Raw genomic sequence first — 27,223 nt, forward strand, 5'->3', positions numbered from 1 at the left:
AACATCTCTAATATGATGATCTTTGAGGTCTCTTCCAACCTTAGTGATACTGTGAAAGGCTGAGAGACCTGGGGCTGGAGAAGAGAAGCTGAGGGGGAATCTTATCAATGCTTAGAGATATCTAAGGGGTGTCAGGAGGATTGATGATCTGGATGAGGGCATTGAGTCCATCATCAGTCAGTTTGCAGATGACACCAAGCTGGGGGCAGAAGTTGATCTGCTGGAGGGTAGAGAGGCTCTGCAGAGGGACCTCGACAGGCTGGACAGATGGGCAGAGTCCAAGGGCAGGAGATTGTAGAACCTGGCACTTGGATGTATTCACATTGGCCACAGCAACCCCAGGCAGTGCTACAGGCTGGGGTCAGAGTGGCTGAGAGCAGCCAGGCAGAGAGGGACCTGGGGGTGCTGGTTGATGGTAGGCTGAACATGAGCCAGCAGTGTGCCCAGGCAGCCAGGAGGGCCAATGGCATCCTGGCCTGCATCAGGAACAGTGTGGCCAGCAGGAGCAGGGAAGTCATTCTGCCCCTGTACACTGCACTGGTTAGGCCACACCTTGAGTCCTGTGTCCAGTTCTGGGCTCCTCAGTTTAGGAAAGATGTTGAGCTGCTGGAAGGTGTCCAGAGAAGAGCAACAGAGCTGGGGAGGGGTCTGGAGCACAGCCCTGTGAGGAGAGGCTGAGGGAGCTGGGGTTGCGTATCCTGGAGAAGAGGAGGCTCAGGGGAGACCTCATTGCTGTCTACAACTCCTTGCAGGGAGGTTGTAGCCAGGCGGGGGTTGGTCTCTTCTCCCAGGCACCCAGCACCATAACAAGAGGACACAGCCTCAAGCTGTGCCAGGGGAGGTTTAGGCTGGATGTTAGGCAGAAGTTCTACAGAGAGAGAGAGATTTGCCATTGGGATGTGCTGCCCAGGGAGGTGGTGGAGTCACCATCCCTGGAGGTGTTCAGGAGGAGACTTGATGGGGTGCTTGGTGCCTTGGGTTAGTTGTTTAGGTGGTGTTGGATTGGTTGATGGGTTGGACATGATGATCTTGAAGGTCTGGTCTGGTCTATTCTATTCTATTCTATTCTATTCTATTCTATTCTATTCTATTCTATTCTATTCTATAAGGATGAGTCCAGACTCTTCTCAGTGGTCCCCAGGAGAAGAGGTAATGGACACAAACTTGACCAGAGGAAGTTCCATCTAAACATGAGGAGGAACTGCTGTACTGTGAGGGTGGCAGAGCACTGGAGCAGGCTGCCCAGAGAGATGCTGGAGTCTCTTTCTCTGGAGACTTTCAGGGCTCACCTAGAAGTGTTCCTGTGTGATCTGCTCTATGTGATCCTCCTCTGGCAGGTGGGGGTTGAACTGGTTGATCTCCAGATCTTCACCCTCGCCATTCTGTGGGTCTGTCACTGTTGGTAGTTAGTGGTCCTGCCTGATTTGCTTCTTCATTAATGAGTTGAGCTTTCAGGCTGTGTTTCAGGGTTGAAGTGTGTTTGATCCCACAGCAGATCAGTCCTGTGTTCACAGGTTACATAAGGTTGGAAGGAACCCTCCAAGGGCATCTTGTCCAACCCCCCTGCAGGCAGCAGGGACACCTCCAGCCAGAGCAGGCTGCCCAGGGCCACAGCGAGGCTGATCCTGAATGTCTGCAGGGTTGGGGCCTCAACCACATCTCTGGGCTACCACCCTCATTGTGCAGAACTTCCTCCTGGTATCCAACCTGAATCTGCCCTGCTCTAGTTTCAAGCCACTGCTCCTCATCCTGTTCCCAGCATCCCTCTGCTCAGGGCAGTCTTGGATGCTGTCTTCTCCATGCACACAGGATTTAATGTCTATGATACAGAGTTCACCATGGGGATCTGAATTGTCCACTGCAAAATGAATGTCCCTCCTGCTTTCCCACCTCTGGGCAGAGCTGTGGAGCCTGGGAGGTGTCTTTGTTGCTGGAGCTGGTTGGGTTCTTCCCTGGCTAATTCCTTCTGTGACGGCAGAGAATCTGGTGGATGCCCCCACTGCTGGCTGCCACCCATGGGTCACGCCAGGAGGGGCTTTTGGGTTCAAAATCACTGACTGAAGTTATCTTTCAGATCTAGCCTCATGAGTGGAGGGGTCAAACGAGGTGTCAGCAACCCGTGGCTCTTGGAAGAGTCGGAGGAAACCCGAGGCCTTGGCTTCGGTGATCTCAGGCAGCAGCAGCGGAGGATCATAGAAGGTACAAGAGTCTGTCTGGTTCTTAGGAGCATTGCCAGGCCTCCAAGGGGAGCACCTCTTGGAAAGCCAATGCAGTAAGCTGGGCTGAGGCTTTATTGCCTGCAGAGGTCATAGAATCACAGGATCCTCGTGGTTGAAAAAGTCCTTTAAGATGCAGACAGTCAAGGTGGAGCTTGATGGGGCCCTGAGCAATCTGATCCAGTTGGGAAGGACAGAATGGGTTGGGTTGGAAGGGACCTTCAAGCTCATCCAGCTCCAACCCCCTGCCATGGGCAGGGACACCTCCCACCAGTCCAGCTTGCTCAAGGCCTCACCCAGCCTGGCCTTGAACACCTCCAGGGAGGGGACATCCACAACCTCCCTGGGCAACCTGTGCCAGTGTCTCCCCACTCTCACTGTCAAGAATTTCTTCCCAATCGCCTGTCTCAATCTGCCCTCTTGCAGCTCAAAGCCATTGCCCCTCGTCCTGTAGTGACAGGACAAGCCCTTGCCAAATGTCCATTCCCAGCAATGGTGTTGCCAGCAGGTGCAGGGAAGTGATTGTCCCCTCTGTGGAACACTGATGAGGCTGTATCTTGAGTACTGGACTCAGTTTTGGGGCCCTCCCTCCAAGAAGGACATAGAGGTGCTGGAGTGTGTCCAGAGAAAGGCAATGAAGCTGGGGAAGGGTCTGGAGAACAGAGCTGGTGAGGAGCAGCTGAGGGAGCTGGGGGGGTTTACTCTGAGGAAGAGGAGGCTGAGGGGAGACCTCATTGCTCTCTACAGCTCCCTGAAAGGAGGTTGAAGCTGGGGGTTGGGCTTTTCTCCCTAGTCTCAGGGGATAGGATGAGAGGAAATGGCCCTGAAATTGTGCCAGGGAAAGCTTAGGTTGCTGCAGGAGTGGTCAGGGATTGGAGATCAGCTGTGGGATTCTCTTGTCCCAGGGGAGGTTTAGGTGGGAAGATGAGGGAAAATGTCTTTGCTGCAGGAATGGTCAGGGATTGGCAGAGGCTGCCCAGGGAGGTGGTGGAGTCCCCAGCCCTGGAGGCGTCAATGCAACCTGTGGCCATGGCACTTGGGGACATGATTTAATGGTCATGGTGGTGTTGGGTGGAGGGGTGATGATCTTAGGGGGCTTTTCCAGCCCAGCCAACATCATGGTTCTGTGTCCTGGGGTGTCAGCATTCAGTGTGATTCATGTGGGTTGTCTTTGGTGCAGAGCAAGATGCTGGGCTCGATGCTCTCTCCTCCATCATCTCCCGGCAAAAACAGATGGGGCAGGAGATTGGGAACGAGCTGGATGAACAGAATGGTGAGTACCAGATTCCCAGACTCATTTGTATCTGAGATCATAGTATCATAGTATCAGTCAGGGTTGGAAGGGACCACAAGGATCATCCAGTTCCAACCCCCCTGCCATGGGCAGGGACACCCCACACTACATCAGGCTGCTCAGAGCCTCATCCAGCCTGGGCTTAAACACCTCCAGGGACAGGGCCTCAACCACCTCCCTGAACAACCCATTCCAGGGCTTCACCACTCTCATGGGGAAGAACTTCCTCCTCACATCCAGCCTGAATCTCCCCACCTCCAGCTTCATTCCATTCCCCCTAGTCCTATCACTGCCTGAGATCCTGAGCAGTCCCTCCCCAGCCTTCCTGTAGCCCCCTTCAGATACTGGAAGGCCACAATGAGGTCACCTCAGAGCCTTCTCCTCTCCAGACTGAACAGCCCCAACTCCTTCAGTCTGTCCTCACAGGAGAGGTGCTCCAGCCCTCTGCTCATCCTCCTGGCCCTTCTCTGGACACCTTCCAGCACCTCCACATCCCTCTTGCAATAGGGGCTCCAGAACTGGACACAGTACTCCAGGTGGGGTCTCACCAGAGCTGAGTAGAGGGGGAGGATCACCTCCCTCGACCTGCTGGCCACACTTCTCCTGCTGCAGCCCAGGATCTGATTGGCTTTCTGGGCTGCAAGTGCACACTGAGAGCTCCTGTTGAGCTTCTCCTCCCCCAGCACCCCCAAGCCTCTCTCCTCAGAGCTGCTTTCCAGCCAGTCCCTGCCCAGCCTGGATTTGTGCTTGGGATTGCCTCGACCCAGATGCAGGACCCTGCCCTTACTCTTGTTGAACCTCCTGAGGTTGGCTTGTGCCCACCTCTCCAGCTTGTCCAGGTCCCTCTGGATGGCCTCCCTTCCCTCCAGCGTGTCATGATGTGTTTCTTGCACTCCTCACCCAGCTGCACTGCTTCTTGCCTACAAAGCAGCAATACAACACCGTGGAGGTTTCTGCAGGAGCAGCCACTGCAGGCTGGATCCGTCCCTGACCTGTTGTGTGTTCTCAGTGTGCTCTGTCCATGTCCTGCCTGGACCATGCAGGCACACTAGTGTGTTTTTGTCACCCCTGCCTTGCTGAGAGGAGAGCTTGGTGGTGATTTCTGCCAAGCAGAGATGAGTTCTGTGCTCAGTCATTTGCATGTTTCCCTTCTGTGGCTTTTTTCCTGGGGAGGTTTCTGCCTCGCTGGGTTTTGCCTGAGCGTTGGTGCCTTGGGGGTTGGCTCTTCTCTCCAGTGATAGGACAAGAGGAAATGGCCTCAAGTTCCCTAGGGGGAGGGTTAGGGCACTCCCAAGCCTGGAAGTGTTCAAGAGTCCAGGTTGGATGAGGCCTTGAGCAACCTGCTGTAGTAGGAGGTGTCCCTGCCCACGACAGTGGGGCTGGGACTGGATGGTCTTGAAGGTTCTTTCCAACCCAACCCAAGCTGTGATTCTGTTACAGGAAAGACATAGCAGGAAGGACACTGAGGGGCTGGAGCATGTCCAGAGGAAAGCAACAAAGCTGGGGGGGTGAGAAGAGCCCAACCCCCACCTTACTCCAGCCTCCTTTCAGGGAGCTGTAGAGAGCAATGAGGTCTCCCTTCAACCTCCTTTTCTCCAGGCTCAACACCCCCAGCTCCCTCAGCTGCTCCTCCCCAGCCCTGTTCTCCAGACCCTTCCCCAGCTTTGTTGCTCTTCTCTAGACCCTCTCAAGTTTTGTCTTGCAGAGAGTTCTAAAGCCTAGAGCAAAACAATTCTCAGTGCTTTCATGTGAGCAATGTTTTGAGCTCCAGGCAACTCCCCCAAAAGATGGAAACTGTCCTCTGAGTGCTCAGGACAGAAAGTACAGAAGATGGCCTGCTGCTGACTGTGGGCCAGATGCTGGGGTTCTGCCTCTGCTTGTCACTGTCCCAGGATCATACAGTGGTGAGGGTTGGAAGGGAGCTCTGGAGATGAAGTCCAAGTCCCCTGCCAGAGCAGGATCCCCTAGGACAGGTCATGCAGGAGTGCCCCCAGGTGGGTTTTGAATCTCTCCAAAGAGGACTCCACAACCTCTCTGGGCAGCCTGCTCCAGGGCTCCAGCAGCCTCAGGGAAGGTTTTTCCTTGTGAGAATGAAGCCCATCAGCCATGCTGAGTGTGGCCTTTGCAGACCTGCAAGCAGGCTACAAAAGGTGGGAGCTGCTCTGACCCTTACAAACAGGGCCCAGAGCACTCAGCTCTTGGCTTCATCACCACCCAGCAAGTGGAACCTCCATGTTTGCTCTAACTTGATGCAGCCCCTTCATTATTTCCCCTGGGGCCCCAGGGGGGATGTGGTTGGGGATTTCATTGCCACAGCCACACTGGAAGAGCCAAAATCCTTAGTGGTGTTTTCCAGGGGCTGCTTTCCCTGTGCAGAGCTTCCTTCATGCCCTGGGCTTAACTGTCTGCAGGCTGTTCCCAGGCACTCTGCAGGGCCAGGATGAGGAGAGCTGCCCAGTCATTTCCCCTGACTCAGGACCCCTCCTGCCCAGTGCTGAGTGATAACAGCATCACCTCTGTGTGTGTGGGAGGCAGGGGAAGTTCATCTCCCTCAAGTGCTGCACCAAGATTTGCTGTTCTCCAAGTCAGGTTTTCCATGGAATTGCCCTTTTCTGCAGGAGGCTTCACTGCCACTCCCCAGACCTGCTTTGGACCTTCCCACCTACTGCAGCTGCAGCTTCTGGGGAGGTTGCACCTCGACTCCTGCGTTCAGTTTGGGGCCTCTTACTCCCAGGAGGACATTGAGAGGCTGGAGTGTGCCCAGAGAAGGGCAATGAAGCTGGGGGAGGGTCTGGAGAACAGGGCTGGGGAGGAGCAGCTGTGGGAAGTGGGGGTGTTTAGCCTGGAGGAGGCTGAGGGGAGACCTCACTGCTCTCTGCAGCTCCCTGAGAGGAGGTTGGAGTGAGGTGGGGGTTGGGCTCTTCTCCCTAGTCTCAGGATGAGAGGAAATGGCCTGGAATTGTGCCAGGGGTGGCTTAGGTTGCTGCCAGAGTGGTCAGGGATTGGCAGAGGCTGCCCAGGGAGGTGGTGGAGTGCCCACCCCTGGGGGTGTTCAAGAAGTGTGTGGCCATGGCACCTGGGGCCAGGGTTCAGTGACCATGGTGGGGTTGGGTTGATGGTTGGACTGGGTGAACTGAGAGGGGTTTTCCAACCCAAACAATTCTGTGATGCTGTGGTGCCTTCAGCTTCTTCTGGTGCCATGGTCAAATAGAGCTTAATGCAGAATTAGCTGAGGACATTTGATAGTTCCTGAAAGAGACCTTAGGGAGCTAGAAACTGTTCTGACTTCCCAGGCAACCTCCTCTTCAGGTTTGCTTTTCCCTTCTCTGGCAGCTCAGGCTCTGTTCTCTTGGGATATTTGCACTTCCCAGCTGTTGGAGGTGGCCTGAGGCATTTTCCCTTGGATGCCAGTTGGTGTAGCTGTGCATTTGCAGATGCCCAGGTGCTGGAGGCATCCTGATTTCATTCTGCAGAGTTAGTTCTGGAGGAGAGGTGGTGCCTGTGAGTTCCTTGTGTCTGTGCAATGACTGACAAGTGAGCCACATGGCCTCCTAGGGGGGTGCTTGCTAGGTGGTTGCTATTTTTCCTTCACTCTGGGCTGACAGACAGTGGTGAGGAGCAGTTGGTAGAGGGCATCCTGCAGACAGGCCTGGCTGTGGTGGTTGCTGGGCTCTGCAGAAGAGTTGGTCTTCTCCTTGGGCACACTGGCTGCCCCCAAGCCTTGCTCTTCAGCAATGTGTTCCTGCAGCACCCATCTCTGTTGGTGCTTCTGACCTCCCTCTGTGGTCATCAGACACCAGCAGGGATTGCTGAACCCCAGGGGGGTTTGGCCAGGAAAGGGCCTCAGGTAGTGATAGGACTAGGGGGAATGGAATGAAGCTGGGGGTGGGGAGACTCAGGCTGGATGTGAGGAGGAAGTTCTTCCCCATGAGAGTGGTGAAGCCCTGGAATGGGTTGTCCAGGGAGGTGGTTGAGGCCCCAGCCCTGGAGGTGTTTAAGGCCAGGCTGGATGAGGCTCTGGGCAGGCTGATCTAGTGTGGGGTGTCCCTGCCCATGGCAGAGGGGTTGGAACTAGATGATCCTTGTGGTCCCTTCCAACCCTGACTGATACTATGATTCTATGAAAGCTCACTGGAGATACAGTCCCACCCCCCTGCTGACACAGGGCACCCACAGCAGCTTGCCCAGGAGCACAGTGCCCAGCTGGGCTTGGAAGCTCTCCAGAGGAGACTCCACAACCTCTCTGGGCAGCCTGCTCCAGGCCTCCAGCACCCTCACAACAAACAACTTTCTCCTCCTGTCCAGATGGAACCTCCTGGGTTCCAGTCTGTGCCCACTGCCCCTTGTGCTGCCCCTGGGCACCACTCAGCAGAGTCTGGCCCCAGCCTCTTGCCCCCCACAGCTCCTTTAGCTCTTGCTGAGCATTGCTCAGCTGCCCTCTGGGGCTGCTCTTCTGCAGGCTCTCAGCCCCAGGGCTCTCAGCCTTTGCTCCTCCCAGAGCTGCTCCAGGCCCCTCAGCAGCTTTGCAGCCCTGAGTCCTGTTGAGATTCCAGCCCTGTCCTAGCTGCTGCTCTCCAGCCAGGCAGCAGCACTGCTGTCAGTCAGAGGTGAGTGGAAGTGTCTGTGGTGCTGCAGGGACCTGTTGAAAACAGGCTCAGAAACGACAGCACAGCAGGGCTGGGACTGCTGCCTCTTGGGGCACAGCTTGGCCTCAGGTCTCTCCCATGCAGGGCAGGCAGCCCAGCTGCTTTGAGGACATTTTTCATGGCTGTTGGAGGACACAAAAGCAGCCCTCAGGTCGTTTCACATTTCTGGTTATTAAGGCCACTTTTGCTCTAATACAAACTCATTAGCCTGCTGGGTGGAAGCTGTTGGAGCTCTGGAGGCTGAAGCCAGTGGGCTCCTGGCTGGATCACATCACTGTTAGCATCAGTTTGTAAATAAGAGATGATTGAAGAGCAGAGCTGCTCAAAATGCTCAGCATCTTGTCTAAACAGTCTGTGTGTTCACCAGATTGATTTCCAGCCCTGCATGCTTTGCCCTCCCCCCTCCTGAGGTGACTGAGTTGTCTGCTCCTTGCATTTGGAGGTGCCCAGGGCTCCTCCAGAGAGAGGCTGAGCCCCAGCAGGTTCAGGTTGCCTCCAAACCCCCTCAGAGAAGCATCTGGTTTTGATATTCTGGTGGAAATGAACCATCCCCAGCCTGATTGACCTCCTACCAGGCAGGCAGGTTTGGGGTTTGCTTCCTGAGCTTATTGGATGGAATAGAAGCAGCTTCAGATTTCCAGGGGACTTGTTCTGTTGGACTGAATCCTAGGGGGAAAGGAACAGCAGTGTTCACACAATCACAGAAGGGTTGGATTGGAAGGGATCTGAAACTCATCCAGGTCCAAGCCCCCTGCCATGGGCAGGGACACCTCCCACCAGCCCAGGCTGCTCAAGGCCTCATCCAGCCTGGCCTTCAACACCTCCAGGGAGGGGACATCCACAGCCTCCCTGGGCAACCTGTGCCAGTGTCTCCCCACCCTCACTGGAAACAATTTCTTCCTCATCTCCAGCCTCAATCTCTCCTCTCCCAGCTCAAAGCCATGGCCCCTTGTCCTGTCACTCCCAGCTTGTCACAAGTACCTCCCCAGCTCTCCTGTAGCCCCTGCAGGTACTGGAAAGCTGCCCTAAGGTCTCCCTGCAACCTTTTCTTCTCTGAACAGCCCCAACTCTCCCAGCCTGTCCCCACAGGGGAGGATCTTCAGCTCTCTGATCATCTTTGTGGCCTCTCCTGGACCCACTCCACCAGTTTGATGTCACAGTATCACAGTATAACTAAGGTTGGAAGAGACCTCGAGGATCATCGAGTCCAACCTGTCACCACAGACCTCATGACTAGACCATGGCTCCAAGTGCCACATCCAATCCCCTCTTGAACACCTCCAGGGATGGGGACTCCACCACCTCCATGGGCAGCACATCCCAATAATGAATGACTCTCTCAGTGAAGAACTTTCTCCTCACCTCGAGTCTAAACCTCCCCTGGCGCAGCTTGAGACTGTGTCCTCTTGTTCTGGTGCTGGGTGCCTGGGAGAGGAGACCAACCCCCACCTGGCTACAACCTCCTTTCAGGTGGTTGTAGAGGGCAATGAGGTCACCCCTGAGCCTCCTCTTCTCCAGGCTAAACAATCCCAGCTCCCTCAGCTGCTCCTCATAAATGTCCTCATGCTGGAGGCACCAGAATGGCTGCAGTACTCCTGAGCTGTGGATGATGATGTTCCATCTCCCAAGGAACTTTTTACTCTGGAGGGGAGAAGACTGAGAGGGATCTGATCAATGTCTATCAATAGCTGAGGGCTGGGGGTCAGGAGGCAGGGGCCAGGCTCTGCTCAGCTGCACTCTGGGATAGGCCAAGGGGCAATGGATGGAAACTGCAGCCCAGGAGGTTCCACCTCAACAGGAGGAGGAACTTCTTCCCTGTGAGGGTCCCAGAGCCCTGGAGCAGGCTGCCCAGAGAGGTTGTGGAGTCTCCTTCCCTGGAGCCTTTCCAGCCCTGTCTGGATGTGTTCCTGTGTGACCTGTGCTGGATTCTGTGGCCCTGCTCTGGCAGGGGGGTTGGACTGGAAGATCTCCTGAGGTCTCTTCCAACCCCTGACCTCCTCTGATCCTGTGAACCTGTCAAAATCAAATCCACTCATGCTTGCTGTCAGGAGGTGGCTTTTAGCTGTTTGGAGCAGGGTTGGAGTTGTCTGCAGCCCCTAAGGAGTGTGGCCTAGTGCTGGCTGATGAAGGGAAGCCACAATGTTTGGTACCTGCCAAGGAAGCGAGCGCTGCCCATGCTGCCTGCTGAAGAGCTGGGGCCTGAACACTGAGGTGAGGCTGAGTTTGCAGTGGACTGAAAAAACAGCTCCAGCTAGAGCATTTCCTACCCTTCCAGCACCTGACTGTGCTGCTTGGGTGTTTATTTCTCTGTCAGATTCTGTGCTGCTCTCACAAAGAGCCCTGGAAGGGCCCCAGGGAGCTGCTGCAGGGTGGATCTGTCCCAAGCCTGGCTCGGCAGCCAGGTGAGAGCTGACACAGGGACCTCTGCACCAAGGGCTGACAGGGTAATTTTCTCAGTGTTGGCTGATGTGGAGCAGCAGGAGAGAGGTGTGAGATGTTCTGGCTGTGGCCTTCACAGAAGGTTGCTGACAGCAGAGGTAGGAATAAAGTGTGAGTGTCTCTGAGCTTTCTGGTGCTGGAGGGATGGTTTCTAGGAGCCAGACTCCACTGGGAGAGCTCTGGTACAGCAAAGCAGTTTGTAAGTATTGATGAGATGAGAATCAGGGAATCACAGGAGGGGAGGGGCTGGAAGGGACCTGTGGAGGTCATCCAGTCCAACCCCCCTGCCAGGGCAGGATCACCCAGGGCAGGTCACACAGCAACACATCCAGGTTGGACTTGATGATCTTTGAGGTCTCTTCCAACCTTGGTGATTCTGTGGCTTTTGAAAGGCTCCAGAGAAGGAGACTCCACAACCTCTCTGGGCAGCCTGCTCCAGGGCTTCCAGCACCCTCACACCAAAAAAGTTTCTCCTTATGCTGAAGAGGAACTTCCTGGGTTCCAGCTTGTAGCCATTGCTCCTTGTCCTGTCACTGGGCACCACCCAGAAGAGCCTGGCACCTTCACCTTGACACCCACCCCTCAGCTATTGATGGACATTGATCAGATCCCCTCTCAGCCTTCTCTTTTCAGGCTAAAGAGCCCCAGGGCTCACAGTTTCTCTTCAGAGCAGAGATGTTCCAGTCCCTTTATCACTCTTGTATCCCTTTGCTGGACTCTCTCCAGCAGGTGCCTCTCTCTGTTGAGCTGGGGACCCCAAATCTGGGCACAGTATTCCAGGGGTGGTCTCACCAGGGCAGAGTAGAGGGGGAGAAGAGCCTCCCTTGACCCACTGGACTCACTCTTCTTGCTACATCCCAGAATACCATTGGTCTTGCTGGCCACAAGGCCACATTGCTGTCCCATGTCTGCAGTGGCTCCTACCCAGCTCCTTACTAAGAGGCAGTTCATAGAATCACAGAATCAGCCAGGCTGGAAAGGACCTCAGAGATCATCAAGTCCAACCTAGTACCTAATGCCTAACACCTCCTGACAACTGAACCATGGCTCCAAGTGCCACATCCAATCCCCTCTTGAACACCTCCAGGGATGGGGACTCCACCACCCCCCTGGGCAGCACATCCCAATGGCCAATTACTCTCTCTGGGAAGAATTTTCTCCTCACCTCCAGCCTAAACCTCCCCTGGCACAGCTTGAGACTGTGTCCTCTTGTTCTGCTGCTGGGTGCCTGGGAGAAGAGACCAACCCCCACCTGGCTACAACCTCCCTTCAGGGAGTTGGAGAGAGCAAGAAGGTCTCCCCTGAGCCTCCTCTTCTCCAGGCTAAGCAACCCCAGCTCCCTCAGCCTCTCCTCACAGGGCTGTGCTCCAGACCCCTCCCCACCCTTGTTGCCCTTCTCAGGACACATTCAAGTCTCTCAATGTCCTTCTTAACCTGAGGAGCCCAGAACTGGACATAGTTGTGTGAGAGGAGTTTGGCCTTGCTCTGTGGGAGAGCCTTCTGAGCTGTGGGAAAGCAGGAGGTGTCATTTCGACTGAAGCAGAGCTTTGATGGTGTCTGATGAGACCCCTTAGGCAGGAGGCTGGGGAAGCAAGGGTTCAAATGGATCCTCCCCAGGGGTGTGTGGTTGGCTGGAGAACTGCACTCAGCAGGTGGGAACTGGATGCTCAGAGTTGGCATGGAAATACCTTCTTGTTCTGTGAGTCTGGCTGGCCCTGCTCTGTGCTCCTTCATGAGTGATGAAGGACACTGTGCTGCCCGGCTCCTGTGCCATGCAAGGGTGGGCAAGGTGGCAGCTAAGTCAGGAGCAGAGCTACAGCTCCTCCAGACGGGCTGGAGATGCTAGGGTGAGATTCACTTGGGCTACCCACACAGGAGCAGTGCTCTGCAGGCCCTCATAGGCAGCGCCTCAGCAGGGAGCAGGACATGGCACGGTGGGGAGGCAGGGGGAGGGGAGAGGAGGGAGGGAGGGGGAGGAGGGGGGAGGGAGGAGGGAGGGGAGCGGGGAGGAGGGAGAGGGGAGGGAGGGGAGTGGGGAGGAGGGAGAAGGGAGGGAGAAGGGAGGGAGGGGAGGGGGGAGCGGGAGGGAGGGGAGCGGGGAGAGGGGAGGCTGTGATGGGAAGAGAAGGTTACTGAAGAGTGAAGAAGCTGGTTTGAGAGGAGGAGAAGGCTTTTGGTGCTAGGGCTGAGTCAGGGTCAAAAGGAGCAGAAGATCCTTCCAAGAGCAGAGGAGTGGCCCATGGCAGAAGGCTGGGAAGTTCCTGTTGTGGGATGTCATTGTTGCATCGCTCCTGACAGCCGGAGTTGGAGCAGGAGAGGGGCTGGCTAGCTTCTCATTGTCTGTTGTGACCTTCTCTGGCTCTTTCTTTCCTATCTCTTCTAGAACTTGGCTTCCTTCAGGCTTCTCCTTCTGCTGCCTTTCTGGAGCTGAGCCTTAATCTCCCCTTCTGAATGTCTAATCCCTACTTTTGAAAGCGCCTGTCAGTGTTCCAGCATTCTTGCTACACTGGTTCCCCTTCTGGATCCTCTGCCAATCCCCTCTCAGTGTTGGAAGTGTTGGGGTTCTGCAGCTCCTGAGGCCACTGGAGAGCCTGAACTTGCCACAAAGCTGGGGAGGGGTCTGGAGCACAGGGTCAAACCCCAGCTGAGTTTCCATTGTCCTTGCTGTACACCTCACAAAAGGAATGGTTTCAAGCACTGACTGAGCTGGTTTGGTTGCTCTGAAGCAGCAGGCAGGTCCAGCCCAGTCCCCTTCCTATGGAGTCACAAACAGTGTGGCCAGCAGGAGCAGGGAGGTCATTGTGCCCTGTGCTCAGCACTGGTTAGGCCACACCTTGAGTCCTGTGTCCAGTTCTGGGCTCCTCAGTTTAGGGAAGACGTTGAGATGCTGGAAGGTGTCCAGAGAAGGGCAAGAAAGCTGGGGAGGGGTCTGGAGCACAGCCCTGTGAGGAGAGGCTGAGGGAGCTGGGGTTGCTTAGCCTGGAGAAGAGGAGGCTCAGGGGAGACCTTCTTGCTCTCTCCAACTCCCTGAAGGGAGGTTGTAGCCAGGTGGGGGTTGGTCTCTTCTCCCAGGCATCCAGCACCAGAACAAGAGGACACAGTCTCAAGCTGTACCAGGGGAGGTTTAGGCTGGATGTTAGGAAGAAGTTCTTCATAGAGAGAGATTGGCCATTGGGATGTGCTGCCCAGGGAGGTGGTGGAGTCACCATCCCTGGAGGTGTTTAGGAGGAGACTTGATGGGGTGCTTGGTGCCATGGTTTAGTTGATTAGATGGTGTTGGGTGAGAGGTTGGACTTGATGACCTTGATGGTCTCTTCCAACCTGGTTAATTCTGCTCTGTTCTCTGCTGCCCTGTTCTATCCTGCCCTGTTCTCTGCTGCTCTGTTCTTCTGAAATGGCTGAGAGAGTTGGGCTGAGATTTTGCATTACTTTAGAACAAACTCCTCTGGAAGCAGACATCCAAGTTGGGAATCTCAAGCCTGAGTTGTGGAAGTGATCCAAAACTTCAAGTAACTGAAAATAGGACCTCCTGGGAAGCAACTAATGGCCTTAATAGCTGCTCATGGTGGTGTCTGTGTTCCTCTTGCACTCTTGTCCTGCACTTGGGGCACAACAACAGTGGCTGAAGATGTGCCAGCAGTGTGCCCAGGTGGCCAAGAAGGACACCATCATCCTGGCCTAGCTTGGGAATGGTGTGACCAGCAGGACCAGGACTGGGATTGTAGTCCTGTGCTCAGCACTGGTGAGGCCACACCTTCACAGTCTCACAGTATCACCAAGGTTGGAAGAGACCTCAAGGATCATTGAGTCCAACCTGTCACCACAGACCTCATGACTAGACCATGGCACCAAGTGCCACATCCAGTCCCCTCTTGAACACCTCCAGGGATGGGGACTCCACCACCTCCCTGGGCAGCACAACTTTCTCTGTGAAGAACTTTCTCCTCACCTCCAGCCTAAACCTCCCCTGGCACAGCTTGAGACTGTGTCCTCTTGTTCTGGTGCTGGTTGCTAGAGAGAAGAGACCAACCCCCACCTGGCTACAACCTCCCTTCAGGGAGTTGGAGAGGGCAATGAGTTCACCCCTGAGCCTCCTCTTCTCCAGGCTAAACAATCCCAGCTGAATCACTCCAAGAAGGACATTGAGGGCCTGGAGTGTGGCTGTTAGAGGAGCTGAGGAGCAGACCCTGGTGAGGAGCAGCTGAGGAACCTGGGGGGTTTAGCCTGGAGAAGAGGAGGCAGAGGGGAGACCTCATTGCTCTCTACAGCTCCCTGAAAGGTGGCTGGAGCCAGGTGGGAGTTGGTTTCTTCATCCAAGGAACAAGCAACAGGAGGATGCCCTTGAGTTGCACCAGGGGAGGTTTACGTTGGACATCAGAAGAAATTTCTTGACTAAGAAACATCCCTGGAGGTGTTTGCAGCCAGGCTGGAGGTGGCTGTGAGCAACCTGCTGCAGTGTGAGGTGTCCCTGCCCATGGCTGGGGGGTTGGAGCTGGCTGAGCCTTGAGGCCCCTTCCGAGCCTGACCATTCTGTGATTCTGTAAATGGATTCTCAGGGACTGGAACAGGCTCCCAAGAGGGGTGGTTGGATCCCCATCCCTGGAGGTGTTTCAGATCCATGAAAATGTGGTGCTGAGGGACCTGCTTTAGCACCAGCCTTGGTAGAGTAAGAGAATGCTTGGACTCAATGATCTGGAAGGTTTTTCCCAACTATCAAGTGCAGAGTCCTGCATCCAGAAGGAAGAACAAACTGCAGCAGTAGAGGCTGGGAGGTGATCTGCTGGAGAGCAGCCCTGGGGAGAAGGACCTGGGAGTGCTGGTGGACAGCAAGTTCTGCATGGGACAGCAATGTGCCCTGGTACCCAAGAAGGCCATTGGGGTCCTGGGGGGCATTAAGAGTGTGGCCAACAGAGCCAGGGAGGGTCTCCTTCCCCTCTCCTCTGCCCTGCTGAGACCTCACCTGGAATATTGCATCCAGTGCTGGGCTCCCCAGTTCAGGAGGGACAGGGATCTGGTGGAGAGAGTCCAAGGGAGGGCTCCAAGGATGCTGAAGGGACTGCAGCACTGCCTGGGGAGGAGAGGCTGAGAGCCCTGGGGCTGTTTAGTCTGGAGAGGAGAAGCCTGAGAGGGATCTGATCAATGTCTATCAATAGCTGAGGGCTGGGGGTCAGGAGGCAGGGGCCAGGCTCTGCTCAGCTGCACCCTGGGATAGGCCAAGGGGCAATGGATGGAAACTCCAGCCCAGGAGGTTCCAGCTCAACATGAGGAGGAACTTCTTCCCTGTGAGGGTCCCAGAGGCCTGGAGCAGGCTGCCCAGAGAGGTTGTGGAGTCTCCTTCTCTGGAGCCTTCCCAGCCCTGTCTGGATGTGTTCTGTGTGACCTGTGCTGGATTCTATGGCCCTGCTCTGGCAGGGGGTTTGGACTGGAAGATCTCTAGAGGTCTCTTCCAACCCCTGAGAGCAGTTTGCTGCTTCCCCACCCAGTCCCAGCAGATGCCACCTTTCCTTTGGGTGTCTCCCAGAGCCCTTGCAGGCCCGGCAGGACGCAGCAGCAGGACACAACCTGGCCGCCGGTGAAAGCTTCATCCTCGCGCAGCGCTGCCGGGCCACTGCCTGCTCTCTGCTCCCTCACACACACACAACACACACACACACAATGAGCCTGGCTGGCCTCTTGGCACTGCTCACATTTTCCCTTGACTGGTTGAAGCTGTAAAATAGCTGCTCAACATTTGTCTTCTCAATTATGTGGATTTTTCCACAGTTACTCAGCCCCTACCTCAGCCACACCACGGTGGGGAGGGGGAAGCTGTCTTCCTCCATCTGTCTTCACACTGATCAGAAAGTGCAGAAACCACCCAGGGGAGGGGGGAAAAAAAGAGTTTTAACTCTTTTTAGGTTGGGTTTGGGGTGTTTTTGTGTGATCAGAGTGATGATCTTGTTGTTCAATCCCCATGGTTGGGTTTCTAGCAGGAGAGAGCCAGGCAGGGATGTGAGGCTCAGCTTGTAGTGGGGAGAGAGTTTCCCAGCTGCTGCTTGAAGCATTCAAGTTAAACTGTTTAAAGAGAAAACAAAACCTAGCTGTAATTGTAGGCATTTCAGCACTCTGATGGCTTTTTTCCCCAGGTTAATTTAGGGTTTGGGTGTGTGGTTTTTTTTTCTGCCCTCTGTTGTAAAAGAAAAAAACTCTCAAATTGGGACCATGGTGGAGGGGGAAGGGGGGAGGGAGTGGAGGAGGTGTTTTCCTTGCCTGCTTCCCCACTTCTGAAGGGTGGCTGCTGCCTGTGGTGGATGGTGAAGAAAGGAGCAAGGCACCAAGTGGGGCTGTTCTGCTCTGCAGCCCCTGGTTGGTGAAGCACAAAGCTGGCTGGGAGCAGCTGGGCTGGTGGAGCCTGGCCTTAGAGGTGCTGCTTGCAAGGGATAAAGGCAAAGGATTCACCATTTGCTGGGAGGTGTACGACATGGGTCCAAGAGATGGAATGGAATGGAATGGAATTGATTGGAATGGAATAGGATAGGATAGGATAGGATAGGATAGGATAGGATAGGATAGGATAGGATAGGATAGGATAGGATAGGATAGGATAGGATAGGATAGGATAGGATGGGGTAGAATAGAATAGACCAGGTTGGAAAAGGCCTTCGAGATCATCAAGTCCAACCTCTCACCCAACACCATCTAATCAACTAAACCATGGCACCAAGTGCCTCATCCAGGCTCCTCTTAAACACCTCCAGGGATGGTGACTCCACCGCCTCCCTGGGCAGCACATCCCAATGGCCAATCTCTCTCTCTGTGTAGAATTTCTTCCTAACATCCAGCCTAAACCTCCCCTGGCACAGCTTGAGACTGTGTCCTCTTGTTCTGGTGCTGCGTGCCTGGGAGAAGAGACCAACCCCCACCTGGCTACAACCTCCCTGTAGGTAGTTGGAGAGAGCAAGAAGGTCTCCCCTGAGCCTCCTCTTCTCCAGGCTAAGCAACCCCAGCTCCCTCAGCCTCTCCTCACAGGGCTGTGCTCCAGACCCCTCCCCAGCTTTGTTGCCCTTCTCTGGACACCTTCCAGCATCTCAACATCTTCCCTAACCTGAGGAGCCCAGAACTGGACACAGGACTCAAGGTGTGGCCTGACCACTGCTGAGATCCTCTGTAATGATCCATTTAGACACTCTTTCCTGGAACAGCCTCACAGGGAAGCTTAGGCTGTGTGGTCAGCTGAGTGGGCAGTGAGGTGGGCTGAGAGCTGGCTGAAGGACACAGCTCAGAGGGATGTCATCTGTGGTGCAGAGTCTAGTTGAGGCCTGATGCTCAACAGGGTTCTTCAACATCCTCATCAATGACCTGGGTGAGTGGCCCCTCAGCTGGATTGCTGATGATGCCAAACTGGGAGGAGTGGCTGACACCCCTCAGACTGTGCTGCCATTGAGTGAGACCAGGTCAGGCTGAGAGCTGGACAGAGAGTGAAGGTGAACAAGGGCAAGTGTAGGGTCCTGCACCTGGGGTGGAACAACCTCCTGCTGCAGCACAGGTGAGAGGAGACCTGCTGGGGAGCAGCTCTGCAGAGGACCTGGGAGTGCTGGTGGGCATCAAGTTCCCCATGAGCCAGCAATGTGCCCTCCTGGCCAAGAAGGTCAATGGTGTCCTGGGGTGCATTCAGAGGAGTGTGGCCAAGAAGGTTGAGGGAAGCTCTCCTGCCCATCTGCTCTGCCATATTTGGAGTCCTGGGTCCAGTTCTGGGCTCCCCAGTTCAGGAGAGACAGGGAACTGCTGCAGAGGGTCCAGGGGAGGCTGCAAAGCTGCTGAGGGGCCTGGAGCAGCTCTGGGAGGGGCAAAGGCTGAGAGCCCTGGGGCTGAGAGCCTGCAGAAGAGCAGCCCCAGAGGGGAGCTGAGCAACGCTCAACAACAGCTAAAGGAGCTGTGGGGGGCAAGAGGCTGGGGCCAGACTCTGCTGAGTGGTGCCCAGGGACAGCACAAGGGGCAGTGGGCACAGACTGGAAGCCAGGAGGTTCCATCTGAGCAGGAGGAGAAAGTTGTTTGTTGTGAGGGTGCTGGAGGCCTGGAGCAGGCTGCCCAGAGAGGTTGTGGAGTCTCTGTGTGGAGAGCTTCCAAGCCCAGCTGGGCACCGTGCTGCTGGGCAAGCTGCTGTGGGTGCCCTGGAACTGGCTGATCTCCAGAGGTCCCTCTGCTTTTTGCCTGAGTCAGGAAGGTTGTTGCTGTGTGTTGCAGCCAGGCCCCCAGATGCTCTCTCCCTTGCTCCCTTCAGCTGCTGCTGGTGTGAGCAGGCCGTGGCCGCCGCAGCGCTCGCAGGCGGTGAGGGGTTGGTGGCTCTGGGCACTCTTCTGCTCCTGACCCATTGAGCACCACTTAGGCTAAAGATGCTGGGTTTATTTCTGAATATTTGCTCTTTGTGGCTGTGCAGCTCCAGAGTTCCTACTGCTTGAACACACTCTGTCTTCAGTGCTTCCTTCCACTCTTCAGAGCCTTCGGGGAGGGTTGATGGGAGGACAGAGTCGCTGCCTGCTCTGTCCCACACCCCTTGGGAAGATGCTTGCCTAGGCCTGAGTGGAAGGCAGGCAATCTGCAGGCTGTGAAGAGGAGTCATGCTTGGTAGGAAGCATGTGCTCTTGCATCATGGTGATTTCAGAGAGTGGCTGCTGGCTGCCTAATGGATTTCCCAGAACACTTGGAGGGTGGAAACCTGAAGGGTTGCGACACAGGAGCGAATCAGAAACCCATGTTTCTGGGCATGTTGTTATCCTGAGGCATTGCTGGAATCCAAAGAGTGCTTTGAACTGGGTTTGCTCATCACCAGCAGCGTGGGGGAGGGCTCTCAAGCAGATTCTCCTGGTTTTGCCATTAACTCCACAAGTGCTTCCAGCTTGGCTCTTCTCCTGTCTTTGCATGAAGTAAGTATCCTCAGTCTGCTCTTCTCCTAGATACTGAAGAGAAGAGAGAAGAAGGCTCCAGGGTGACCTTCTGGTGGCCTTTCAGTGCTCCAAGAGGCTGATCAGAAGGCTGGGGACAGACTATGGAGCAGGGCCAGTTGTGACAGGACAAAGGGGGATGGTTTGAAACCAAAAGAGGGAGATTCAGCCTGGAGAGAAGGATGAAACCAACCTGAGGTGAGGTTGGAGTGAGGAGGGGGCAACCTCTTCCTGTTTGGGTAGGAAGAACCCTCTAAGGTGAAGCCCAACCACCAACCTATTGCCACCATGGCCATCAAACCATGTCCCCAGGTGCCATGGCCATATATTTCTTGAACACCTCCAGGGATGGGGACCACCATCTCCCTGGGCAGCCTCTGCCAATCCCTGACCACTCATGCAGCAAAGAAATTCTTCCTACTCTCCAACTTTACCCTTCCCTGGCACAACCTTCAGGGCACCCTTCCTGTCACCTAGTTTCATAGTTGCATAGTTTCATTCAGGGTTGGAAGGGACCACAAGGATCATCTGGTTCCAACCCCCCTGCCATGGGCAGGGACACCCCACACTAGATCAGCCCGGCCAGAGCCTCATCCAGCCTGGGCTTAAACACCTCCAGGGACAGGGCCTCAACCACCTCCCTGGACAACCCATTCCAGGGCTTCACCACTCTCATGGGGAAGAACTTCCTCCTCCCCTCCAGCCTGAATCTCCCCACCTCCAGCTTCATTCCATTCCCCCTAGTCCTATCACTGCCTGAGATCCTGAGCAGTCCCTCCCCAGCCTTCCTGTAGCCCCCTTCAGATCCTGGAAGGCCACAATGAGGTCACCTGGGAGCCTTCTCTTCTCCAGACTGAACAGCCCCAACTCCTTCAGTCTGTCCTCACAGGAGAGCAGCTCCAGCCCTCTGCTTATCCTCCTGGCCCTTCTCTGGACACCTTCCAGCACCTCCAGATCCCTCTTGTAATAGGGGCTCCAGAACTGGACACAGTACTCCAGGTGGGGTCTCACCAGGGCTGAGCAGAGGAGGAGGATCACCTCCCTCGACCTGCTGGCCACACTTCTCCTGATGCAGCCCAGGATCTGATTGGCTTTGCGGGCTGCAAGAGCACATTGAGAGCTCCTGTTGAGCTTTTTGTCCACCAGCACCCCCAAACCTGGTAGGATTGCCCTTGTTATGTAGTGGAATGTTCAAAGTGTGAGCAGCAGCAGGTGGGAACCTGGATGGATGCAATCAGGAGGCAGGTTCCATCTCCTTCCAGAAACAAAACCCCTCCCAGACTAGTGCTGAAGCTGCTCCAGTCCTGCTCCCTTGCTGAGCAGGCCTGAGAAGGAGATGCACTTGTGGCATCTGCTGGAAAACCGATGGACTCCATCACCTTTATCACTTGCCTGGCAGCTGCAGTTCTCTGCTGATCTGTTCTGCAATCCATAAATGGGACATATGGAATCACTCTGGGAATCAGCACCTCTCAGAAGTAGGGAATGCAGCATCCTGCAGCGCTTTGGCTGAGGCTAGCAAGGAAAGCAGGGCAGAGCTCCTTGCTCCAGGCGGCTGTGTGTGTCTGGGTGGCTGTAGCGGGGTGTTGGAGGGGGAACTGTGGCTTTCTGCTGCTTTCAGTGCTGCTTAGCTGCTGTCAAATCTGCTGTGGGTCCCAGCCTGGCAATGGCAGGTGACACCTGCTTGTGCTCAGATGTTGAGGCCCTTTGTAAGGTGCCTGTGCACAGCTCATCATAGAATGGTTTGGGTTGGAAGGGACCTTAAAGTTCATCCAGTTCCAACCTCCCTGCCACAGGCAGGGACACCTCCCACCAGCCTCATCCAACCTGGCCTTGAACACCTCCAGGGAGGGCACACCCACAACCTCCTTGGGCAACCTGTTCCTGTGCCTCACCACCCTCACTGCAAGGAATATCTTCCTGATCTCCATTCTCAATCTCCCCTCTTCCAGCTCACAGCCATTGTCCCTCATCCCCTCCCAGCCCTGATCAGCTGTCCCTCCCTACATCTCCTGTAGCCCCTTCAGGTGCTTCCTTGCAGGCTTGGGTGGAACAAGTCCTGTGAGTATGACCTGTTTGCTGTACTTGCTGATGGATTAAAATGGGATCCATCCCTGTGCATCCCTAGCCAAACAAGATGTGTTGTGAATCATATGCTGCCTTGAACCACAGCTCCTGCACTCTGCCATTTCCCCCATGGCCTCTGGGGGTGGATGGGGTGGGCTTGTTGCCCCCAGTCCCCTGCCTCTTTTGTAAGCCACCAAAAACTGAGTCAAGCAAAAACCAGAAGGGCAGATGTGCAGAAAGGTGAGCCAGATGGAACACTTTGGAATGATCTTTGAGGGTAAAATCCCAGAAGCCCATCATGGGGGAGGTTGGGAGGGACCTCTGGAGATCATCCAGTCCAACCCCAGTGTTGCTGGGAGCATCTCTCATCTGTTCAAGGGCACATTTGCTCCAACTCAACTCCTCTGGCTCTAAGTACAAGGCACTTGTAAGTCTGTAAAGCATTCTGACCTGAAAGTTCATCAGTAACAACCATTTCAAATGAGAGATGGATCCATGGTGAAGGTTAGAAGGGAGCTCTGGGGATCATCCAGTCCAAGACCACTGCTCCAGCAGGGCACCCACAGCAGCTTGCCCAGGAGCACAGTGCCCAGCTGGGCTTGGGAGCTCTCCACACCAGGAGACTCCACAACCTCTCTGGGCAGCCAGCTCCAGGCCTCCAGTACCCTCACAACAAACAACTTTCTCCTCCTGCTCAGATGGAACCTCCTGGCTTCCAGTCTGCGCCCACTGCCCCTTGTGCTGTACCTGTCTGGCGCCAGCGTCTTCCCCTCACAGTGTCACTAAGGTTGGAAGAGACCTCAAAGATCAGCAAGTCCAACCTGGCACCACAGACCTCATGACTAAACCATGGCACCAAGTGCCACATCCAATCCCCTCTTGAACACCTCCAGGGATGGGGACTCCACCTCCCTGGGCAGCACATCCCAATGGCTAACAACTCTCTCAGTGAAGAACTTTCTCCTCACCTCGAGCCTAAACCTCCCCTGGCACAGCTTGAGACTGTGTCCTCTTGTTCTTATTGCCTGGGAGAAGAGACCAACCCCCACCTGGCTGCAACCTCCCTTCAGGGAGTTGGAGAGAGCAAGAAGGTCTCCCCTGAGCCTCCTCTTCTCCAGGCTAAGCAACCCCAGCTCCCTCAGCCTCTCCTCACAGGGCTGTGCTCCAGACCCCTCCCCAGCTTTGTTGCCCTTCTCTGGACACCTTCAAGTCTCTCAATGTCCTTCCTAAACTGAGAAGCCCAGAACTGGACACAGGACTCAAGGTGTGGTCTAAGCAGTCCTGAGCACAGGGCACAAGGACTTCCCTGCTGCTGCTGGCCACACTGTCCCTGATGCAGGCCAGGATGCCCTTGGCCTTCTTGGCTGCCTGGGCACACTGCAGGCTCATGTTCAGGCAGCTGTCAATCAGCATCCCCAGGTCCCTCTCTGCCTGGCTGCTCTCAGCCACTCTGACCCCAGCCTGTAGCTCTGCATGGGGTTGCTGTGGCCAAAGTGCAGCCCCTGGCACTTGGACTTGTTGAATGCCCTCAGCCTGTAGGTGTTGATCAGCATTGAGAGGAACTCTTGTAGGACCCTGGTGGAAGTTTTGGCCATGGGAGCAGGCAGAGTTCCTCCTGATCCCAGCAGAGCTGAGCAGGGCTGGCTTGAGCATGTGGGGAGTGAGCCGGCCGCTGGAGAGAGCTCCCTAATGGGAACCGTCTGGCAGCGCGGCGCAGGGGCGCTCGCCGAGATGTCTCTTGGCTGCCTCCATCACATTGTTCTGAAGCCACTCCAGGGGGGTTTGATCTCAAAATTTAGTTGGAAATTTTCTCAGAAGAACCAAGTTCTGCTGAAAAATGCTGGTTGGGGTCCAGGGTTTTTAGGCTGAAACATCTGGGCCGGGCGGCCTCGCTTGAAGCTCAGGGTGGGAGTTCAGGAGCTACCTTTGTCTGTGGGATGTGGTGGAGTTGGCCTTGGGAGAGTGAGGCCATGGGGTTCCCAGCTCTGCACTTGAATTGTAGGTGGATTGACCTGGGAAACAGAGGCTCCAGAGCACCGTGTGGCCACTCAGCTGAACCTGCTGCTTTGGGCTCTCTGAAGTCGTAGCAGAAATGAAGCACACAGAGAATCACAGAGTGGTAGGGGTTGGAAGGGACCTCTGGAGATCAACCCTCCTGCCAGAGCTGGGTCACCCAGAGCAGGTGACACAGGAACACAGCTAGGTGGGGTTTGGAAGTCTCCAGAGAAGCAGACTGCAAAACCTCTCTGGGCAGCCTGCTCCAGGGCTCCAACACCCTCTTAAGTGTCTCCTCATGTTGAGGTGGAACCTCCTCTGCTCCAGCTTGCCCCCATTGCCCCTTGTCCTGTCACAGGACACTGAACAGAGCCTGGCTCTGTCCTGACACTGCTCTTCACATCTTTATCACCATGAATGAGGTCACCCCTCAGGCTCCTCTACTCCAAGCTCAAGACCCCCAGCTCCCTCAGCCTGTCCTCAGCAGGGAGATGTTCCTCTCTCTTCAGCACCTTTGTGGCTCTGTGCTGGACTCTCTCAAGCAGTTCTCTGAGGTCCTTCTTGAACTGAGGAATGCTGAATGTTGGCTTCCAGTACTGCCACACAGTTTAGAAGGTTGGCTTTGGTCTATTTTGAGCAGACCCTAGCTGAAAACAAGATTGGATGTTGGGAACAGTAAGAGTGGTCAGGGATTGGCAGAGGCTGCCCAGGGAGGTGGTGGAGTCCCCAGCCCTGGAGGTGTTCAAGAAGTGTGTGGCTGTGGCACTTCAGGTTGTAGTTTCATGGTGGTGGTAGTTGGGTTGTGGTTGGACTGGATGATCTTGAAGGTGTTTTCCAATCTTTATGGTTCTAAAATAACATTTGATGTCTGTAGCAGTGTGACAGGGAGGGATCACTCCAGGCTCTGGCAGTTCAGGACAGTGCCCCAAGCGCTGGAGGCTGAGCTGGAACCTCTGCAGTTTCATGCTCCTTGCCTTTTAAACTCCTGCATCCCACTGGGGCATCATAGAATTAGTGAATTGTTCTGGTTGGAAAGGACCTTTAGGAACACTGAGTCTGACTGTTAACACCCAGCACTGCCAGGGCACCACCAAACCAGGGCCCTCAGCACCACAGTTTTGCAACCCCTCCAGGGATGGGGACTCCACCACTGCCCTGGGCAGCCTGGGCCAGGGCCTGACAACCCTTGGGGGAAGACATTGTTCCTCATGTCCAGCTTAAAGCTCTCCTGACACAACTTGAGGCCATTTCCTCTCATCCTGTCACTTACTGCTTGGGAGAAGAGACCAGCCCCCACCTGCTTTCAACCTCCTGTCAGGGAGCTGTAGAGAGCAATGAGGTCTCCCCTCAGCCTCCTCTTCTCCTGGCAGCCCCAGCTCCCTCAGCTGCTCCTCCCCAGCTCTGTTCTCCAGACCCTTCCCCAGCTTTGTTGCTCTTCTCTGGACACACTCCAGCCTCTCAATGTCCTTGGAGTGAGGGGCCCAAAACTGAACCCAGGGTTTGAGATGTGGCCTCGACCAGTGCCCAGTACAGGAGGACAATCCCAGTCCTGGTCCTGCTGGCCACACTCTTGCTGATCTAGCCCATGCTGGTGGCCCTCTTGGCCACCTGGGCCCCCCCTGGCTCATCCCCAGCCAGCTGCTGATCAACACCCCCAGGTCTTTTTCTGCCAGGTGGTTTGCAGCTGCTCTTCCCCAAGCCTGGAGCGTTCATGGGGTTGTTATGCCCCAGATGCAGGACCCAGGATCTCCCTGATGTAGCTCTGCTCCCCAGCAGTGCCTCTGTTCCCTGCTGTTCTGTTGCCATCTCACCATGTTCTGTCTCCCAGTGCTCTCCAGTGGGCACCACCTGGCTGGAGCTGGGTTGTCAGCCAATGCTTGCAGATAAGGTGGGGATTTGCCAAAGCAAATGAGCAGTGTGAATGGAACTGCAGAGTGGCCTCCTGGAACAGGAGATGTACATGAATAGAACATCAGATAAGCTGGGAGGACAGCTTCCTTCTGGTGGAGCTTAGGACATAGACTGCTCCTTATGTAACAGTTCCCATTAGAAAGAAGGACTGCACTTGGAGATGGTTGCTGGGCCCAGGCTGCCTCAGGGCATCAGGCTGTGGTTGGGGAGACACACGCAGTTACCTGCTAAGAATCAAAGAGTCTTCCAGTACCTGGAGGGGCTGCAGGAGAGCTGGGGAAGGACTTTTGACAAGGGCTTGGAGTGCCAGGATGAGGAACAATGGCTTTGTGCTGGGAGAGGGGAGACTGAGACTGGAATAAATTCTTTCCAGGGAGGGTGGGGAGACACTGGCACAGGTTGCCCAGGGAGGTTGTGGATGCCCCCTCCCTGGAGGTGTTCAAGGCCAGGCTGGCTGAGGCCTTGAGCAGCCTGGGCTGGTGGGAGGTGTCCCTGCCCATGGGGCTTGGATGATCTTTGAGGTCCTTTCCACCCCAACCCATTCTGTGATTGATGCTTGGGCCTGGATGCTGCACTGCTGGTGCTGCTGCAGCTGGGGGGCAGCTGAGGGCACTGTGGACCAGCTGGGTTTTCCCCACTGCTCTGTGGTACTTCACCAGCCAGAGGTAATTGCAGTGGTGGTTGAACTGGTTTAGCTTTAGTCTGGTTCTTCCCACCAGTGAAGCTGTTGGGACTTCACTTCTGATGGGAAACTTCCCCCCCCAACACTTGATGCTTTGTTGCAAGAGGGAACAGCAATGGTTCAGTGGCTGGCTGCTGTGGGTGGTGAGTTTGCAGCGGATGGAGAAAGGCTTTCATGGGTGGAGACCACAGGACTCCTGTGAGGGAAGCTCTGCAGGGTTGTGTGAAATCATTGTGCTCCTCCTTTTGGCTGACAGGGCTGAGCCTTCCTCCACAGCAGCTGGAGCACAGAGGGCAGAGATTCAGTGGTGTTGAGCGTGGAGGGGGAAGAAAAGCACTGACAGGAAAGGTCCTTCCCACCTGGGTGCTGTGGTGGCTGAAAATGACTCAGTAAATGACTCTTAGTAACCTCCTGTTCTTCCTGAGTTCATGCTTATTCCAGAGGCTTGTCTCATCCCTCCAGGTCTGTTCCCTGCTTTCTCAACCTTGTTTTCAGTGTTTCTTATGTGTTAGACCAGAACTTAAGGCAACAGAGTGGACCTGAGCAGTGGGTGTCCTGATGGAGCTCTGCATTATTGAATCCCAGACTGGGATGGGTGGGAAGGGATCTTCATAGCTCACCCAGTCCAACCCCCTGCAGCCACAAGGGACATCTGCAACTGGAGCAGGTTGCTCACAGCCCCAACCAACCCGACCTGCAATGCTTCCAGCCTTGGGGCAGCTCCCAGCTCTCTGGGCAACCTCCCTCAGGGTCTCACCACCCTCAGTGTCAAACATTTCTCCCTTCTCTCCAGTCTGCATCTCCCTCTCTCAGTTTCAAACCATTCCCCTTGTCCTGTCACAGCAGACCCTGCTCAGAAGTCTGTCCTCAGCTTTCTTAAAGGCTTCAGGAGAGGACCTCCTGTGTTCCAGCATCAGACACTGGTCTGGTTCTCATACCCCAGCTACATCTTTTTGTGATGCCAGCTGAAGGAGGTGGGAGCTGAGCTGGTGGCTGCAGCTGTCAGCATGTGGCAGCTTCTGCTTGGTGAGTGGGGTTCAGAGGGGTGAATG

At 55.3% G+C, this 27,223-nt stretch overlaps 1 protein-coding gene across 1 annotated transcript in view; it reads left to right on the plus strand.

Annotated features, from left to right (window-relative positions):
* Positions 1-27,223, plus strand: part of STX8 (syntaxin 8) — a 169,554-nt gene that overhangs the window by 32,441 nt on the left and 109,890 nt on the right. The window contains exons 5-6 of the mRNA XM_068151605.1: positions 2,075-2,199; positions 3,397-3,489. Of these exons, the coding sequence (XP_068007706.1) occupies positions 2,075-2,199; positions 3,397-3,489 (218 nt within the window). The remainder of the gene's footprint in view (positions 1-2,074; positions 2,200-3,396; positions 3,490-27,223) is intronic.

Source organism: Melanerpes formicivorus, unplaced genomic scaffold, assembly GCF_026170545.1.
Source record: "Melanerpes formicivorus ecotype bairdi unplaced genomic scaffold, bMelFor1.0.p_v2 SCAF_21, whole genome shotgun sequence".
NCBI lineage: Eukaryota > Metazoa > Chordata > Aves > Piciformes > Picidae > Melanerpes > Melanerpes formicivorus.